At 34.9% G+C, this 18,908-nt stretch overlaps 1 protein-coding gene across 6 annotated transcripts in view; it reads right to left on the bottom strand.

Annotated features, from left to right (window-relative positions):
- Nucleotides 1-18,908, bottom strand: part of DNAH5 (dynein axonemal heavy chain 5) — a 136,284-nt gene that overhangs the window by 40,042 nt on the left and 77,334 nt on the right. For 5 of the 6 annotated variants that reach the window (XM_064428407.1, XM_064428372.1, XM_064428387.1 and 2 more), the window contains 10 exons: nt 17,736-17,882; nt 15,134-15,375; nt 10,281-10,457; nt 9,663-9,867; nt 9,027-9,169; nt 8,176-8,310; nt 6,526-6,648; nt 5,289-5,502; nt 4,447-4,670; nt 2,245-2,440 (listed from right to left, as the gene is read on the bottom strand). In XM_064428407.1, the coding sequence (XP_064284477.1) occupies nt 2,245-2,440; nt 4,447-4,670; nt 5,289-5,502; nt 6,526-6,648; nt 8,176-8,310; nt 9,027-9,169; nt 9,663-9,867; nt 10,281-10,457; nt 15,134-15,375; nt 17,736-17,882 (1,806 nt within the window). The remainder of the gene's footprint in view (nt 1-2,244; nt 2,441-4,446; nt 4,671-5,288; nt 5,503-6,525; nt 6,649-8,175; nt 8,311-9,026; nt 9,170-9,662; nt 9,868-10,280; nt 10,458-15,133; nt 15,376-17,735; nt 17,883-18,908) is intronic. The other variant, XM_064428376.1, reaches the window with a different exon arrangement.

Raw genomic sequence — 18,908 nt, 5'->3', positions numbered from 1 at the left:
AATAAATTATCCCAGTAAAATAAATATTTCCCTAAGGCTTAGTAAAGCACTAGAAGCCAGTGTGAAGGTAAGGGACAAAAAGATGGGGAAAAGAACTCCAACCCCCAACCAAACTCTGCTGTATTTAGAATACTGTCTGTAACTTTTTTATTGTTGCAAATTTTTTCTCCATTTCCTTTCCATTGCACCTTTCCAATGTTCATGCAGTTTCGAAGGAAAAAAAAAAAAAAAAAAAGAAAAACAATAACAAAACTAAACCCCAAAAATACATATTTAAAAACATTTTTTAAGAAAATCACATATTACCACAGAACTTACTCTCTCAAAATACACAAACTATTAATTCTCTTTCAGCTGTCCTTTATATTGCACTTTTTGTTTGCTTGAAGTCACCTTAGTTTCAGAATTTTTGGCTCTATATTGCTTCTGCATAGGAACACTCCTCTAGATTAAAATCTAATTAAATCAATTGATTTCTTATTTTAACCTGTAAAAGCACAGTTAAACTAAAGGAATTTTCCAGGCAGAAATCAATTTCTTACAAGTTGAATAAGACATTTAAACAAATTAGCAGCTGATAAGAAGCTAATAAGAAATACATCAAGGACTTAAGCTTTTACAGTTTTGAAACATTTAAAATAATTATATCACCTTAATTCTGTTCCTACAGTTTTATTATTAATGTCCAAGGACTGTATAATCAAGTACAAAACCTAATAAAGGGGAGACTTTTCCGTTATTTAGAGAGGCAGCCAGGAAAATGTATTACTTTAAAGTCTTGCTCAATCTCAAGATTCATAATCACAAGTACTAAATAACAATGACAAAACCAGGTGATAAAAACACCTTTGAATAGGTGGAGGGTTCTTGAGATCACTAGGACGACTAACAATTCCTTTGAAGCTAAGATCTAAAAGTTGACTAAGATCTAAGTCATCATGTATTTCTCTCAGGGACAAACATATTGTGCTTTTACAACCCAGAGAAAAAAGAATTACATAGTACCAGTTAACATATTACTAATCTAAGCATAGGGTTCTTTGAAGTCAATGTCAGACATAACTTTTTATGTATTTAAGAACTCAGAAATCTATTGAGGGCAAAATACAGCCTTTCTATATAAGACTCTCCTGCTTTGTATTCAAATGAAGTTCCATACTAAAAGGCACATTACAGGACAGGTACATTTAATCTGTCACCAAAAAGGCAAATAATTTTGAGAAATACATTTATCATTTTACATTTATTTTTCAGTTCAATATGATGGTTTCTAGTGTGGACTTAAATTTTCACATTAAAGATCACTCTTCACCCTCTCAGTATGCATTCTGACTTACATTTCAGTCTTCTCTATACTGATAAAGATGAGCAAGTTATTTAAGGATGTAATTATTTCTTTTCTTAGACCAGTTTACTTTTACTTCTATTTGATTCCTTCCAATGAAATATGTCCTATCCTTTATTCTCCTTTTGTCACTGCCTTCTGATTACTTCAATTGTTCAAGCAAAGGTTCCAATAGCATTGGCCATTCATGCCAGTCTCTTATTGCTCCACCCTCCATCATTGCAGTGACACCAACACAGATAAGTGAATCATCTAATGACCTTCTCCTAAACACAAGCATATGTTTTCTGTTCTTTTGCAACAATTGATAAATATTACCAGGTGAGGTCAGTGACGGCATGTTTTAGTTATAAAGACATAAAGGGTATTGCTATAAGTCATATGGGTTTTTAACCAGCATTCAGGAAAAATTGAATTAATTGTCATTCATTACAAAATCATGTGACAGTTATTTCCTAAAGAGTATTGGATTAGCCCAGAGCTGAGAGACCGTATTCTTTTTATCAGATTTCTAGGGCATGTTACCTACATTGCAATCCTTTATTTACTACTGCAACCCCACCACTTCAAGTCATATATAACAAATTTCCTTCATCATTTTGGAATAATAAAGACTAATGCTCACTATTTGGCAGTTGTCTTTATGCCATACTAATTTAAATGAAAGCAAGGCTCTCCTATACAGACAACTGGATATCAATACAGACTTGGAAATCCCATTAAGATAAAAATTTGCCACAGCTGGTAACAAACTACCTTCAAAGCCACTGGACAGAACAGATGCTTTTGATGCATAAACTTAGTATGAATTTTTACAACCTATTTTTCTTAGTATCTATGGTTATAATATCCCCTTGCCTATTCTTGTCATTTCCATGATTATTAAAGTCAATCTTTACCAGTTCTTGCAGGTGCATCCCTTAAGAAGTCAACAAAGAATGCATCTGTTTCATGATTCAGCAAAGTGTTTGGATCTTCAAATTCCTCCTCAATGAGTTTTGCCACAGCTGCGTGAAACCAATCAACATCTTCTGAGGTTGTGAAACGATCAGCAATAACACACTTACATTCATGCTTCCACAGTTTTATCAGCACCTACATTAAAAAATAAAATTATATTAAAAAAGGGGCATTTCACAGACTCACAGAAGGAGAATGGGCCAGTTTGGAAGGGACCATAGTGGGGTCATCCTCCCTGCTCAAGCAGGGTCATCCTAGAGCACATGGCACAGAATTGCATCCAGATGGCTCTTGAATATCTCCAGCAAAGGAGACTCCACAACGACTCCAGGCATCCTGTGCCAGGGCTCCATCACCCACCCAGTAAAGAAGTTCTTCCTCATGTTCAGGAGGAACTTCCTGTGAATCAGTTTCTGCCTGTTGCCCCATTGCTTGGCACCACGAAGCAGAGCCTGGCTCTGTACTCCTGACACTCTCCCTTCAGATACTGGCAGACATTGATGACGTCTCCCCTCAGTCTTCTCATTTTGAGGTGGAACAGGCACAGCTCCCTCAGTCTCTCCTCTTATGAGAGGTGCTTCAGGCCCTTAACACTCTCTTTGTATCTTTCTGCCAGATGCTTCAGGAGCTCTATGTCTCTCTTGTACTGAGGAACTCATTTGACTTCTGAAAAAAAACTATAGGAACTTCAAAGCTTTGCCTTCATTTCTTAATTTAAAAATAACATTCACATTAGAAAAAAATAGTATTGGGAGGTTCTTCAGAAGAGATACCTTGAGCTTCTTATTCTGCCCAATAGCAATTTATGATCATATTCAGTTAACTATGGATATAGTTATATAGATAAGCCTTAATCTAGTGAGGTGTATGAAGATTTTATTTCCTCAGTCCTAAAACCATATCCATACCAGTTAACATGTTTATGTATTGATAAACCACTTTTCTAACTGAGCATTAAGTAGAAGATGGGTAAGAATATAAGCATCATGGCATGAAGAATTTCATGCCAAACACAGATATCACTCCCAATGCTACAGCCAAAGTAGAGAATAACAACAAAGAAAAATGTTTAAGTGTTTATATTATCCCTTTTCCAAATTCAATATACCTTTAAAGTTCCTCCATTTGGTCACAGGATGAAGAAGGACAACGTGTCAGGCTGTTAATACCAGCAGCACTGGTTTTAATCCTATGCTATTACCATACAGTAGTAGAAAAAATTCCAGGTACTCCTTGAAGACCTTTTGAGCACTTTGTACAATTGATGCATATTATGTCAAGTCTCAGAACTAATATGTACATTTATACAATAGTATTTTGACCAATTGGTTTTTACACTTCAAAAGACATTAACATATGTGTGTATATATATATATATAAATATATATATATATATATATATATATATATAAAATCTAAGTGCTCCGCGTTTTTGCTGCAGAAATTAAAATCCACTCTGAAGTTTAAATTTTAGATGCAGTAGAATTCAGGAGCTTATTTGACAGAGATGCACATTGTACGTGAAGCGATTATATAACCCAAATATTTAACAAATTTTCCATGCTTACCATAAACATTGCTTTTCCAGCACTGTATCTTTCACAGCTTAAAACTCTAAATGACTATTCCTTAAAATAATTAGAAGAGGAACAATATTTTACTGGAAGAAAGATGGATTATGGAAAAAAATTATTACTAATACTTGTTACTACTTCTTCCTTTCGAACCATATGCCAGGAACCAACAGTTAGACAGACGTTAGTCAGTGACTGAAAGTCTCAAGACAGTAATGGAGAGAAGGAACTGTTCAATTTTTTAATCAATAGTTGAGCTTTTCAATTGGGTTAAAATAAGTTCATTGCTTCTCACTTATTTTCTCACTTCTTTTAAATAAACTAGCATTTGTCAGTAATAGGAAAAGCAGATAGAAGCAAACAGTTGTGACAAGAGAAGTGGGTTTTGTCATCGTTTTGAAATAAACTTGTCATTTCAGTTGGTACTATAAAAGCTGGACTAAAACACCTTTGCCTCAAAAAACCCACTAAAGTTGCACTTTTTTAAAGAAAATTCAAATGCTGAGATAGATGCTCATCCCCTTTTCTACAATAATTATAACAAGGTCACTGATGCACTGCACTTACCTGTGGTTCACTGATGACTTCCGATGTAGAGTTCAGCATTCCTTGCCAAATCCTTGAGAGGTCTCTAAGGTTGAAGACATAATGAAACTTGGCTGGCGTGGGTAACATTTTTAGCTTGGTAATCTGCCACAGTCTGCGTGTCAATGGAACCAACTTGGCTACTGTTTTCCTCACATCGTCTGAAAATCCCCTCTCACTACAGTAGTGTCCTTCTCCAATTACACCTGTGGAAAGAAAGATTGCCACCTCAAAGACATATTATCATAACACCAAGAGCAATGATTATCTGAAGCTTCTGTTTCTTTTGGTTTTCCAATCCCCAAAATCTTTTCAAATTTGTTAAAATGGCTTTCCAGTGTATATTCAAATCTTGATTCAGCCATTCTTGACACCATTCTGCCACCGGCTTGATGGTTATTTAGCTTTAATTAACAGCACATTAAAATGTTCTTTTTCTGACAAAAAGATTCCACTGGCCTTGAATAACTAATTTCCTGTTGAAATCAGTATGATCCCATTTCTTGTGGTAGTCTTTAATCACTTATTCTTAGCAGCAGTGTCATCTGAACAACTGTCCAGCATTGTCACTGAAACAATACCTTCATGTCATTCTTATTAAATCTGAGCATACCGAGAGTTTCAGACATGTGACTGGACCTGAAAAATTTACAGATAGATGATGTTGCAGGTGGAGAGCGACTGCTGAAGAAAAATGTGCTGCTAAACAAATCAGAAGGGAATTAAGCCTCAATTTTAACAATAATGTGTATAAATAGAAGGATAAGGAAAAATCAACTACTATTTCAAAAACTGAGATGAATACAAAGCTATTTTCCCTTTACCAAAAATTTTGTCAATGGAAGAATTGGAAGGCAGAGTACAGTTGAACACCGAAAATTGCCTCTTCAGCCTCTGTGGAATATCATTGCGACCTCCCCCAGGGTGGATCATGGCAGCCAAAAACTGAATGTCCACAATGTTGGTAAATTCCCCAGGTTTCTCCAGGTTATACAGTCCTTTCTGTTCCATCAGTTGCCTAACTAGCTCATTAGTGACCTGCAAAATAACCAGGTTTTATAGAAGACAATATTATACATACAACTGAGTGAAATACAAAACATACTTATATGTTTGAAATACCTAAGAAGGAGTATAACACTATTTTGTCCTCTAACCCTCTGCTTATTTGCTTCAGGATAAAACTGCACTGCAAGGAATAAGCACATTTAGTAAACTCTAAGGATAAAAATTGTGTTAGTAGAGGGGTACTGTCATTTAGAACTAATCATTCATATGACACTTTACTCTCACTGGAATGCTGCATGATTTCCATTGCTGTTGGAAATACTTCTTTTAAAAACAAAATTTCCAGTTTTTTCTAATCAAGCCCAAACTAATGCATCTTTACATATTTTTTCAATCAAGCCCAAACTAATGCATCAAGTTGCAAATTATGCAAAATATTTGTATTAACAATCGCACGCATGGTTTTCAAGCTGAAATAACATAACTATTTCCATAAAAAAGCATGCAAGGTCCTTCTCTTTAGCTATAAAGGAATACCCTACATTTCTGTTTGACAAGCTGAAAAAACAAAGAGTACATCCTATAGCTGTCCTTCTATAGAAATTCTAACATTAATTTCCAAAGCAATGTACTTCAGAACAACTTTGTCAATATATATGATTACTTCCATTTTGTCTGAAGCAGAGAAGACACTTCATACCTCTCAGGTTTCGCAGTATTTTAATTTATTGCCCACAATGTCAGTTTGCTATCACAATTTCTGTACCAAAGACTTCTTATTTTTAATTATAAAATGAGTGTTGTTAAAAAACATTATCAAAATTATACAGGCATGTTCTAAGGAGCACTCAAACTGCTTCTTGTTGTCAGCATATTAATTTTCAATTAATTTCTGACAAATTATTGTGGATGGGTTCTTTTAAAAGACTGTTAAAATTAAAGTACTACATATCAAATTTACCCTATTCTGAATGACTGAGAAGCCAATTTTACAGTGTAGCATAAAAACAAAGAAAACCTTTTGTCTTCTTTTTTCTTCTTCCACAAACTGACCTGATCTCCCCATTCATTGATTATGGGCATGTTCACATCATCAATGAAGACAGTCATCTTTTTGCCTGCAGCTGGACCATAAGTTGTGCCCATGCGCTTATCCACATAGCTTTCTATTGTACGCTGTTAAAAAGCAATTAGCAGCACGGTCACAAAGAGCACTTCATTACATACCTGACTCAATCACTAAAGCATATTGATGTTCCTGTTACATAGAATTTTACTAAGTGAGGTTTAGACAAGGCATTTACTGGAGGTAATTGCACTAGTTCAACTAGAATGTCTGAAGTCTCAAAATATACAGCACTAGGCTGGTGTCTACAGTAGACAACCATGCCTAACATTTTCATAAATCTGAATGGGTTTCAAATTTTTCTTTAATTTTATTCATTTATCAGCAAAACTGATGATTGCTAGCAATAAAGATTAAATTGAAGACGTAAATTTGGAATACCTTTCCAGCAGGTATCAATGTACTTCGTAAAAGCATACATCAATAATTAAACTCACATATATAAATACACTTAATGAGATAATTTTGCCTAATGATAGACGACTTGCCTCTATTCTTCTCACTATTTTTCCATTTCTCTGTTTTTCTTAAAGTCCAGTTTTTATTTACTCCATCCTAAGTTAAAGTTCACTTAACCATACATAATTATTCTTCAGTATAAAACTAAATATCTGCATTCTTACATTATGCCTAGGCTCCAGTCCACATAAGTGCCATCAGTTAGATCAAGATTTTAAGAAGCTAGAGTAATTTTAAAGCATGTTTCATAACAGAATGTTTTGGTCTAGATTGTTAACAGAGAATTGACTTCGTCTTGCACGTGTATTTCGGATGTCCTGATCATCAGAATCTCACCTATCACAAATCAAATCTACATTTTTTTATAAAAATATATTACTTTTTGTTTACAGCCCAAAAAAAATCAAAGAAAAAGTCTAAGGAAATTTAGACCAAAACTACATGTTTGTAAATTATATTACATGTTAGTAGTTTCTACTATGTTATACAGGCAGATGATAGGTGATTCATCAAGCTTATAGACAGCACTTACAGCCCAGACAGTGCTTTGGCCTGGCATACCAACTGCATTAAAAATATTCCCCAAATATACAGCCAGGAGATTAAACACACCTAAAATAATTCAAATTAGATTGGTAGAAATTTGGACAGGCAGTACAGTTCAGGATTTAAACATTCATAATTGTATGTAGAGCAGCTGCACTGCATGTGTTACATTTTTAATGAGTAATTGTAATGACTAAAAGTAAAATTGCAGACAGCACACTTTTAATGACAGATTGTTGTGGGTAGCACTTATTTTACCCATGGTGTTTAGTGAAATCTAACAGCTCTTCCCAGTTAATGAGAACGGATCTATTTGACACAAAAACATAATATGATGAAGATAATGATGGGCATGTTATTGTAGATGTTCAAGAACAGCTCAATAGCTACTGAAAACGTTGAAATGAACAATGTTTTACACAAGTCTTAAATCACACGTTAGAACACTTGGACTATTTGAACAGGTGCTTTTTTATTGTTCAGAATCACTTTCAGAAGCATCCTCCTGGCAAATTATCAGAATATTCTCTGAATCCAATCATCTTGTATGAGAAGATTAATCACTACTATACCTGAAAAATTAATGGGGTCGTTGCAGATGAAAAATTCAAGCTCTTAGTTATGTGCCTTTCAGAGTTATATTTTGACATAAAACCTTTGATTATAACAGTCTTTGCAGTTCCTTGCTCACCAATTAGTAGGACAGCCTAGACAAAGAAAATATCGAAATAAGATTAAACACAAGAGCTGTGCGTCTTGGCAAAGGCTCAACAGTCCCATTTAGCTTTTAAACAGAAAAGAAACTAGAAAAGTTTTGTAAAGTGAACTCTTAACAAGAGACATGTAGAAGTAAAATAGTTAATGTCTCATAGATTTTTGCAGGTCTGACAAGTTAAAAATATTTGCAGTTAATGGTCATGTCAGCCAGCACAATTAAACTAACAAGGAAAGGATTTAATTGTTTGAAAAAGGGTTTTATCATCTAGAGACTCAGTATCTGTAAAATTTCAATTGCTTATGTGACACAGTTTTGGTGAAGAATAGCCTAAAGCTACATAAATTCTGTAACTGACCCATGCTGACAGAGTTCAATCAGCAGAGTCAGATACGAGCCTCCTGACCTATGTGCTTCTCCCTCTTGCATCAGTACATGAAAATATTGGTTCCATTCTGACTGATCTCAGCTGTAATTACAGTTATTTCCTTTACAGAACAAAGGGGTGAGGGGAAGACAAAGTCTGGAAACTGTGACTATTCAAGAGTTCAAGTATATTTGCATGAAAATAGCTTCTGGAAATACAATCTTATATCTAAAAAAACATTAAGTTCTTCCTTTTCAGTAACATAATATTTCACTGCTAATCCAAAACTTTTATCATGTGTTCTGTTGGCAGTGCTTTGATATGAACCATAGAAAAAGTACCTTGCCCTGTTTTGCTATGGTTTCAATAAGGAAATCCATTCTCACATTGTCAACATTAGGCACAAGAATTGAGTCATACTCTGGGCTACCACTACTGGGATATACATACTCTTCAACGTGTGTATTCCAGTGCATCCATGTACCTAATAAGAAAAAAATTAAGTTAATGTTTTAGAAATACTAGGCATCATCACTTCCTTTATTTTACATTCAGTTCCCTGATCTGTCTATGCTTCTGTCTCACATACAGCAATCCCTCTCTTTGTATTCAGAATAAAACTTATAGAATCTTACAATCATAGAATCCCTCAAGTTGTATCTAAGAGGCTTACTCCTCTTTTTCCTCTTTTCTACATAAATTCTGACAACAACAAGGGTTATATGTTCACTTGACAATTCATCACCACAAAGTCCATGCAGCTTTTTTAGCAATATATCCACATTCCGACTTTTCACTGGAAACAGGGAAAAAGCTAAACACAACACCATCAGTAAAGTATAGCCATAAAATAAAACTTGCTAAGGGACACAAAAGAAGGTAAGCTACAAAATACTTCTGAATTAATTCTCTTAAAAAAGCACAATTATAAAATAACTTTTAAATTGTACCCCATATCACCCTTGTGAATTACTAACCATCAGATGCCACATAATAATCAAACATGGTATCTTCACTGCCTTCTGGGATACAGGGAAGATCAAGCTTTACTGTTGCATGTTTTCGAAGCCAGTATTCCATTTTGCATCTGTCCTCCAGCTCTAACAATGCTCCTACACTCCACATGAGTGAGAAGATGTACAGCCTTTCCAAGTATTTTGGAGTCAGTTCCCCACCTTGCTCCTGGAGGATTGAATTACATTTTAATTTTCAACATCCTGAAAACTCTACTTGATAATCATTAGTAACATGAGGTTAGAAGTCTTTGGTCATATATAAATTTAGAGATGTCTTCAATGATCAGACAGAATCAATATAAATCGATAACAAATCACCCAAAAATAAAAAAAAGGAAAACTGACAATGCATGCTCCACGTGCTTAATGTAAACCAGTGCTTAACATCAAATCCAAATGTGAGATTGTGAAAGAGGTCACATCCCAGCTATTACTTTCTAAAGAAATAGAAGGCATTACTTACTACCCTGCATCTCCTTTGACATTCCAAGTCATCAAAGAATCCCTCTCTACAAAACTTCGTTACTTAAAATTATCTACAATATGTTAAGTATATGTAAAAGCTTTCACACTACCTACCTTAGGTGGGATAAGGCCCTGCAGCATATTAATGCTCTGCATAATCACAAAGGCTTCCAACATCTCAGTCTTGCAATGCAGAGTCTGAATGCTGAAGCGGTACAAGTCTGGGAACGATGAAGAATACAGCTGACGTAGAATTTCAGCCTCTTGGAAGGAACATTTTTTCAGAAATCCCTGTTGTAAAGCATAAATTTAGTTCCCAATGCAAATCTCAGTAAATTCAAAACGTTCAGGAAGCATGGAATGTTGATTTCTTGGGGGCAGAATGGGAGAAGGGAGACGCGGGGGGGGGAAGTTAAGTTTCCCTGTCCATTGGGCAGGGTTTAATTAACAGGTGGTCAAATTTTACCCAAGTATACCTAATTTCTACTCAATGTTAAAGATGAAGAGAACTGAAAAGACTGTGTTCAACAGCACAAAAATCATTCTTTTCAAATATTTTTAATCACAACTGTTGTGAGAGGTACCCAAAAACTCTGAAAAGAAACCAAATAATATGTACTGAACACAAATTTGTGCTCAAATTTATTCTACATGTTATTTCTAGCAGAGATAGAGGATAACCTGGAAGATCTGTCAGATTTCCAAAAAAAATCAGGCTATCAGAGGGGAGGTGTGCTGGTATGTGCAGTGTTCTTATTGTGTATCTCGGTATCTGTAATGATGGATAAACAAAACCTAAGTAAACTACCTATTTCTTAAGATTATAGAATATTATTCATTCTTTGATGCCTTTAACTCAAAGTAATAACATGGTTCTTGGAGTTACCTTGACATTTTCTCTCATCTGCAGGGTAGAATATTTTTCATTTACTTCCCAAGAATTTATTTCCTACATAAAATACAATTACCAGCAAAAACACTTGCAGATTCTTCCCCAAAACTCAAACCAAAATTGTAATTAATTGAAATCAAATAAATTTACTTTAAACATAGGATGCTTTTCTCTTGTGAGAGTAGTTAAAGCTGGAACAGGCTTCTCAGTGAGCTCCTGGAGTTTCCATCTCAGAACTCAACAGGACACTTCTGCAGCCTCCTCTAGGTTGACTTGACTAATGTGGTACTCAGTATTATCTCTAGAGGTCCTTTCCAAACTCTACTGTATTGTGCTTCTATGATTCTTTCTACTGCCTTCATAATAATTTGAAATTCTACTTTTACTTCCCAAAGTAAATAAACTTTGAAACTGATTACAAATAAGGTTATATATGAAAAACCTTTCTAGAAATGGGTAGGTGTAAAACAAAGTGATAAAAATTAAAAGGCAGAAGTACTTAAATCAATATTGAAAATTCACTGATTGTTCAAAAAATATTAGGGGTTAGTAGAAAAGCTGATAAGATGCTTTTGCTTTGGAGAAGGTTGATGAGTAATAGATCAAATACCTTTGATCTCTTTGCAAAAACTGCTTAAGAAGCCCATTACATGAGAACAGCAAAATGAACCTGAGAACTATTTCACTGAACTTGGAAGTTGAATATGTCATAATAATGCATCCAATTAGGCAGCTATATTTATTTTCTTACAAATAGTAAGGATTGAAAATAAAAATATATACAACAGCTTCCTGAGTTACCCATATTTGTCTTTAATCATGTTTTAAAATTCTTCTGAAATATCAACAAATACTGCATTTCATTCAGCATCTGAGAATTAGCAAGGTTAACATCTACCCTGACCTGTTGGAATATGAAGTGTATTGCATTAGAAAATAGATTTAATGGGAGGCATACTGAAAAAGCCATCAAGATATTTTATTTATGATGTGAGACCAAACCAAAAAAAAAACCACAAAGATATATTATTGGATAAAATTATAAATAACAATAGGCTGCAATTTCATAGCCAATTTTATAATGGGGAAAGAAAAGGAAGTTGGAAAGGTTACTTTATGGTGAAATGAACATAATTTTGTTTATGCAATACAAATTTTATTTTAAAAACAGTTTATTTTCTTTAGTCTGTTTCTATCACCAAAATATATCACCAAAAAAACCATAAGGTTGTGGATTAAGAAAAACTAGTTTCATGCAACTCTTCAACACAGCTAAATTTAGCCTGCATCTCACTTTAAAGTGAGGAGGTAAATCATGAGTGACAATGCAAAATAAAATTATTTCCTTTGAAGCTGAATCTTTTTGCACAATTTTAACATCCAAGAAGTGGTTGTCTGCAAACTAAGCAACGCAAGGAGGCAGAGCTGTGAGAACCTAGCATCAGTAGGCCTTACACAGTGTTGCAAGCACAGAAAGGAACAACACAAGTGGAATCTCAGGGGAGCCACTGTCCTAGATGCATAATTTACAGTTACACTTTCCTGAGTATCCATATTAGTTTAAAAAAAATTTTTAAAAAGTAAAACTTGGCAGTAACATACATAAGGCACTTGTGTTGACTGCATGTATTTGCATTGGTAAAACTGAAGCTTTACAAGCCAATTTTTTAGGAAACTTGTTAAACACTTTTTTCATAACAAGACTACAAATATTTTGGACTTGGCAAAGGAACTCCTCAAATGAATTAGTGACAATTCTCAAGAGTTGCAGACACCTGTGACTGAACAGAAAATACCATGTGATTTAATATAATTCTAAATGGAAAAAGCTTCAGACACTACTAGAAAAATATAGTATCAGCCCTCTGCAGCAACCCTTAATTCCTCACCAAACCTCCAAGTTTGCAAAAAGTCAACAGCACACAGGTGGTTCCAAGACAGGAAGGAATATCTGATGACAGTCCCATTCCTTTTCCTCCTAATGTGTTAAGGCCAAACAGGATTCTGGTGCCTTCCCTAGTGGGTCTTGCTGCTCCTTGCCTATTGTCAGGGCATTATGCCTGATCTGCCATTTCAGATCCACAGATGGAAAAGAAACCTTGTGTCTGTTGCAAGAAATCACAAGTTTACAGCATTCCTCACCTTGGTAATTTCTGCTCACCAAAACACATCCCCTGGCTTCACTTTTCCCAGAGGATCTCCACTATCTCCAATCCCAAAGAGAGGCACCAAGCCTGGCAATCAGGGCTTGACCTACAGCATATTGTCTCTTTTGATTTCCACATGGGCTGAAACCTCTAATTTGCTAAGGACACTGGTTCTAGGCAGTGCCACAAGCCAATTTTCCTCTGTTGCCAGATAAATCAGGGATTTAGGGACAAGGAATCTAGTCATAAACAGCAAGCTATTTCTTTACAGGTTAAAGCAATAAGAAATCTGAGAATAACATAGAGTAATCACTACAAAAGGCTGACATCTGAAAGTTAATGTATTTAAGCTGTATTTCCATAGGACTAGTTAAGCAACACTAGGTGAGGATTAGTTGCATTTTCCACTGGTATCCTATTTGATTTGGAAAATGAAATTACTGAATGGGACTGTGAGACATTAATCTTAAGAAGTATTTTTAAAAACTTGTTCATGTGCTGCATACTAGAACGGAGGACAGTAAAATTTAGTCTGTTAGATCATAGTAAGCTATAAATTTTTGTCTTTTTGAGACTGAAAAAAAGGGAAAAAAGTACACTACAAACTCCTGCTCCCATTTCATAAACAAGAAATAATTCCATCTTCAAGTTTAAAGCCCATATAAAAGATTTTAATTTGGGATTATAGTGAAATATACCAGATATTACTTGGGTTTCAGGGGAAAGTAATTAATTATCTGTATGATCGCAACAATCAGTATCTTAGTCATACAGGAGAAAGTTTTCATTTTTGATATTCAGGAGACTGACCACATTTATCAAAGCAAAATAATGTTAACCAAGCATTCACAATAAGATGGCCTAGACAAGAAGAAATGCAGAGAATTTTTTTTTTTAAGTGTTAATCCTGAGCAGTGTACTTCACTGATAAATTTCTAAGGCAATACAGGGCTTAAGGGAAGAAAATGAGAAACCACCTTTTTTTAACTGCTATTGCCTCTATTGTTTTCTTAAAAGAAAAGAAAATTGGAACTAAATGCTGAAAGCTTTATTTAAATATATTACTACAGAGCATTAGGTAGATTCTTGGGAACTCTCGTGTTTCATCTTCACCAAGATTTTTGCTATATCAAAAAAAATAGCTCAAGTCTCAGAATTTGTCATTCAGTATATTGTTACAAGCATTCTGTCAAGATTAGGATTTATTTTTGCTGAGTTTTGGAAGATGAAAGATGACATAAAAGAAAAAAAAATAAGACTTTATAAATCACTTTGATATATTTCAATATGTTATATGATGGGTTTTGACTCTAAAACACACCTGAAATATGTTCTGCCTTTCTGAATTATTCATTCCATGCCAGAGAGACAGTAACTACTGCCTGGTTTTTCAGATACTTTGCTTCTAGAAATGTTAGCAGACAACCAAGTAACAATGTCAATTAACAACGTCAATTTACAAATTATTTGTTTTGACACTGTATTGACTTTATTTCTGTACATGCAATAAATTTTAAGAAATATTTAGAGAATTTTTATTTTTTTTGAGCATTTCAAGTTCCCTGAATCAACTTTATTCTTTTTTCCTCCTTAGTCTGAAGCTGTACTATGGGCTGCCAGGTAGTTAGTGTTTTAAAAACTGAGTTGTCCTTAAATTGCATAAAATACTTCTAATTACAAATTTGTCCCAAAGTTAAATTACCGTAGTCTTTAAAGTGTAATATGTTAACTAAGTTCCTTAAAATATTATTCATTCTTGTACAAACTACCAGAAACATTGCTATTTTAAGTACTGACTTAAAGTTTATACAGAGGAAAAGGGATTTCATAGCAAAAGGCACAAAAATAGGTCCTACAGTAATGAGTGAAGAGTTGAAGAAGTAATCAGTAAAACTTTCAATGCATATACAGACACTTAGCTGCTCTACCTCAAGGATAGGGCTCCAGGTGAGAACTGATGAGCTCATGAACACCATCCCATTTCTTGAAACTGTTGCTGGAGAAGCATTATCAATATTATGAGGCTCAAAGACTATTTTGCAATTTGGTGCCATAGGTATCCGATCACCATTCGCTAGTGTTAGAGTTCTGTTGTCATCCAGGACAGAATTAAGGTTCTCAATCCAAATAGCATCTACTGGACCATCAAGAACTATCCAGATGTGGTCACCTACAATGCAACATACCACATGAAAAGACCTATGGATGAAGTGCTAGTTTCTTTCAAGGATCAGTTTCTTATTTCTGCAAACAAATTTTTAACTTATTCTGAATTCATTCACACAGCTATGATCTCAACTTTTTAATAAAACTACCATTTCCATCATTCAATTTCAGTTGGGTACTTCATTTTGTCACCTATACATAATAATTATCCATTCTTCAGTACATAAAGAGCCATCAGCATAAGTCACCAGTTTTTAATACTCCGAAAGAGCTTTATGGATCCAGTCTTCAAGACAGTAATAAATTAGGTTTATTTCAAGTTACATGAAACGACATAAAGAAGATAACGGCTACAGATATATTTAAACACCATTCATTTGTTTGCAATGAGTTCTATAAATGTAGAGAAATTTAATGGAAGGAACTCTTGAAAAATCACTCTTTCAAATAGCGTGCATACCGTCATAAATAAAAGGTCCATTAGGGGAAGATTCCTGTCATGTGTTCTGTTCCTAAACTTGATCCAGCTTCCTTTTAAGTTTTTCCATTGTTTTCCATTCTCTAATGGAAAGGTATTTTAAAGCCTGCTTCTGTTTCCTACAAGGGTCTGGGTCTGTTTTCCTTTCCTCACTTAGGTACAGAGCAACAGACCCTGGCTGGAAAGAGATCCCACCTTGGCTCCTGGCTGCCCACCCCTTAGGGAGCAGACAGCCCCACCGTGCACTGCTGGACATCTCTTTACCCAGAGATGATCCTTCTGCCTTCAGAGTCAGTGTTTATTACAAAGGCCTAGGTGGCTTGGAGCTGTGCTAGTGTTGAACCAAGGAGATATGAAACACATTATAAACTTTTTATATGACGGTTTTTATAGCTACAGTTCAGGCATCTCAAGCATGAGATAGTCTGGAGTCTGATTCATAAAGAGATATTACAGAACTCTTACAGAGTAAATCTGAGGAAGTCTTATGAGTGTGCTAATATATATTTCATCTTGAAGGAAAAGATAAAAAAATCAATAGTGAATGCCATGTTACATTCTCAAGGGTGTTACATTTCTAGATTTGAAACAAGCCTACCAAAATTAAATTGGAAAATATTTTCTATTTTAAAAGTATCTGTATTTCTGAAGGATAAGAATTTTTATATTAAAACAGTGCAGAAGTGTTAGGATGTTCTTTTATTTTTTTCTTCTAAGGCATAATGATAAGATCACATACTAATTTTCAGACAAAAAGAAGGAAGAAACAATTTATATTCAAACTCTCAAAGACACTCATTTAGTTAAAATAGCAGTCTAAGAATATATATCAGCATAATTTTAGGCAGAAATTGGCTGCCTAAATAGAATTATCTAGTGCCATTTGAGATGGACTAGGATATGTGAAGGGCTAGCTGTTATGACACAACTGGTATGATAAGATTAATATGGCAGCTGGACAACAGGTAGAAATCCTGAGAGCATCAACATTTTTATAGGATACCACTGCTGGGGCAACTGACTTTAGCCTTCCACTTTTCTTCAATATGGGGACCTAATATACAAAAGAGAGAATTCAGTAAATGCAGTGAAGTAATATTTGCTACACTACACTATTTGAACACAAAGCATTTAGAACAGAGACTGTAAAAGGGACAGAAGTTCTTCCAGAAATTTTCCAATGCTTCCATGTAAAAAAAAAAAAAATTAGTTGCTGTGCTTTATAAAGTTTTCCTGAAGCTTTTTCTTTTGTGAGATATTTTTCTTCTTTTATTTTGAATGGAAGCCTTTTTCATTATATTTGTATTGGGTCTGGCTGAGCTGGAGTTCCTTTCCCTGAACAGCCCTAAACAGTGCTGTGCACTGCATTGGTGGCTGGAAAGGTGTTGATAACACACCAGAGTTTTGGGTATTGCTGAGCAGCACTGGCACAGCATCAGCTCTGTCTCTCAAGATTCCCCACATCAGGGGCTGGGGGTGAGCAAGATCCTGGGAGGGAACACAACCAGGCCAGCTGACCCAAAATATCCAAAGGGAGATTCCATGCCGCATGACATCTGCTCAAAAAGCTATGGAAATGAGGAGGGTGGAGCATCTGTTGTTAACAGCGTTTGCTTTCCACAGCAACCTCTATGTGTGCTGAAGCCCTGCTTCCTGGGAAGTGGCTGAACATCACTTGCTCATGCAAAATAAAGAACAAACCTTTTTGTTTGTTTCCTCTTTGCTTGTGCTCAAGCAAATTTTTCATTTTACTTTATTAAACTGCCTTATCTCAACCTATGAGTTGTTTCCCATTTATTTTCTCTCCCCTATCCATCTGGGCAAAGGAGTTGTAGTGCACCTTGGTGGGCACCTGGAGTCCAGACAAGGTCAACCCACCACAATACCTTTCTTTGCTCTTAAAGTTTTTCTCCAGAGCGCTGAAAATATTCCATCTGTCCAATCATTTGTTGCCACATCAAGGCGTCCAAACATTTGTGGAGCAGTTATAGCTTTAGGATTCATTCTCATTTCACGATGAGGCTGTCCACAATCTGTGAAGGCAGACCACCAGTTAGTTTTTACATTTCTTTTCAGCAGTAAGAGAACTTTGACAAACTCAAACTCATTACACCCAAATATGTGCTTTAATATGCTTTAGTGATTATAAGAACATGTGTATTTACTTGAAAATCTTCTCTTGCTATATGAAATTCATTAATTGGAGACATCAGAAAAGTAAAATTAAGATCTGAAACTTCTGAATATTCAATTCACATTTCATAGCTTCATTGGGAACAGAAAAGCAGCAAGATGAAATTTATTCAAAGCTTAGTTTAACATTTTGAAGGCTTATAAAACAATAGAGCTTTAAAACATTTGGTTTAGATGCACATTTTTAAAACCCAGTGAATAAATACCAGACAGATTATTGATTATTTTGCCCTTCTGTGCTCCTGCCTATATCTTAGAAAAGATAAAATATACAATATTGGCATATTCTTGTGAATTCTCTCAGACAGACAAATTCTATCTACCCATACAATGACCATATAACCTTTATTTTTCATCTCACTTGCAACAGCTTAAAAACTACAATGCTGGACATCTTCAAAAAACCCAATATTAAAACATAACCAGGAGCCAGTAGTAAGATGTTGAAAGAAAGAGCTGAAGAAATTACTTATTTCAAAATTACTTAATTATAATCAGATTTCACTAACATGTAAGATAGAAGCCTGACAGATCAGTTGAACATTTCATGAGGCTGTGTGAGCAAATCAGCTTTGGAAAAAGGAGTGAGGTGACTTTAACTTGGTAGTAGTTCACATCTCAGTGCAAGAAAAAAAGATAGGAAAACTGTGCAATGCAACTTTGTTATTTATGCTTTTTTTTTTTTAATGGAACAGTCATTTCCACTGCAATGTAGAGCTTACAGTGTTTCTTAAGCACAGCACATTACTGCCTGTATGAGACTTGCTGAACTATTTTTTGCAGAAATTATTCAATTCTGGAAAATCATGTAAGCAACTTGTGAAATGGGGTAACACAAGCTTACCTCAGAAGAGATGTTTTTCTCC

The sequence above is a fragment of the Passer domesticus genome, chromosome 1 (assembly GCF_036417665.1).
Source record: "Passer domesticus isolate bPasDom1 chromosome 1, bPasDom1.hap1, whole genome shotgun sequence".
Lineage (NCBI taxonomy): Eukaryota > Metazoa > Chordata > Aves > Passeriformes > Passeridae > Passer > Passer domesticus.
The sequence above is the reverse complement of the archived record's forward strand: the minus strand, read 5'-3'. Positions and strand labels throughout refer to the sequence as shown.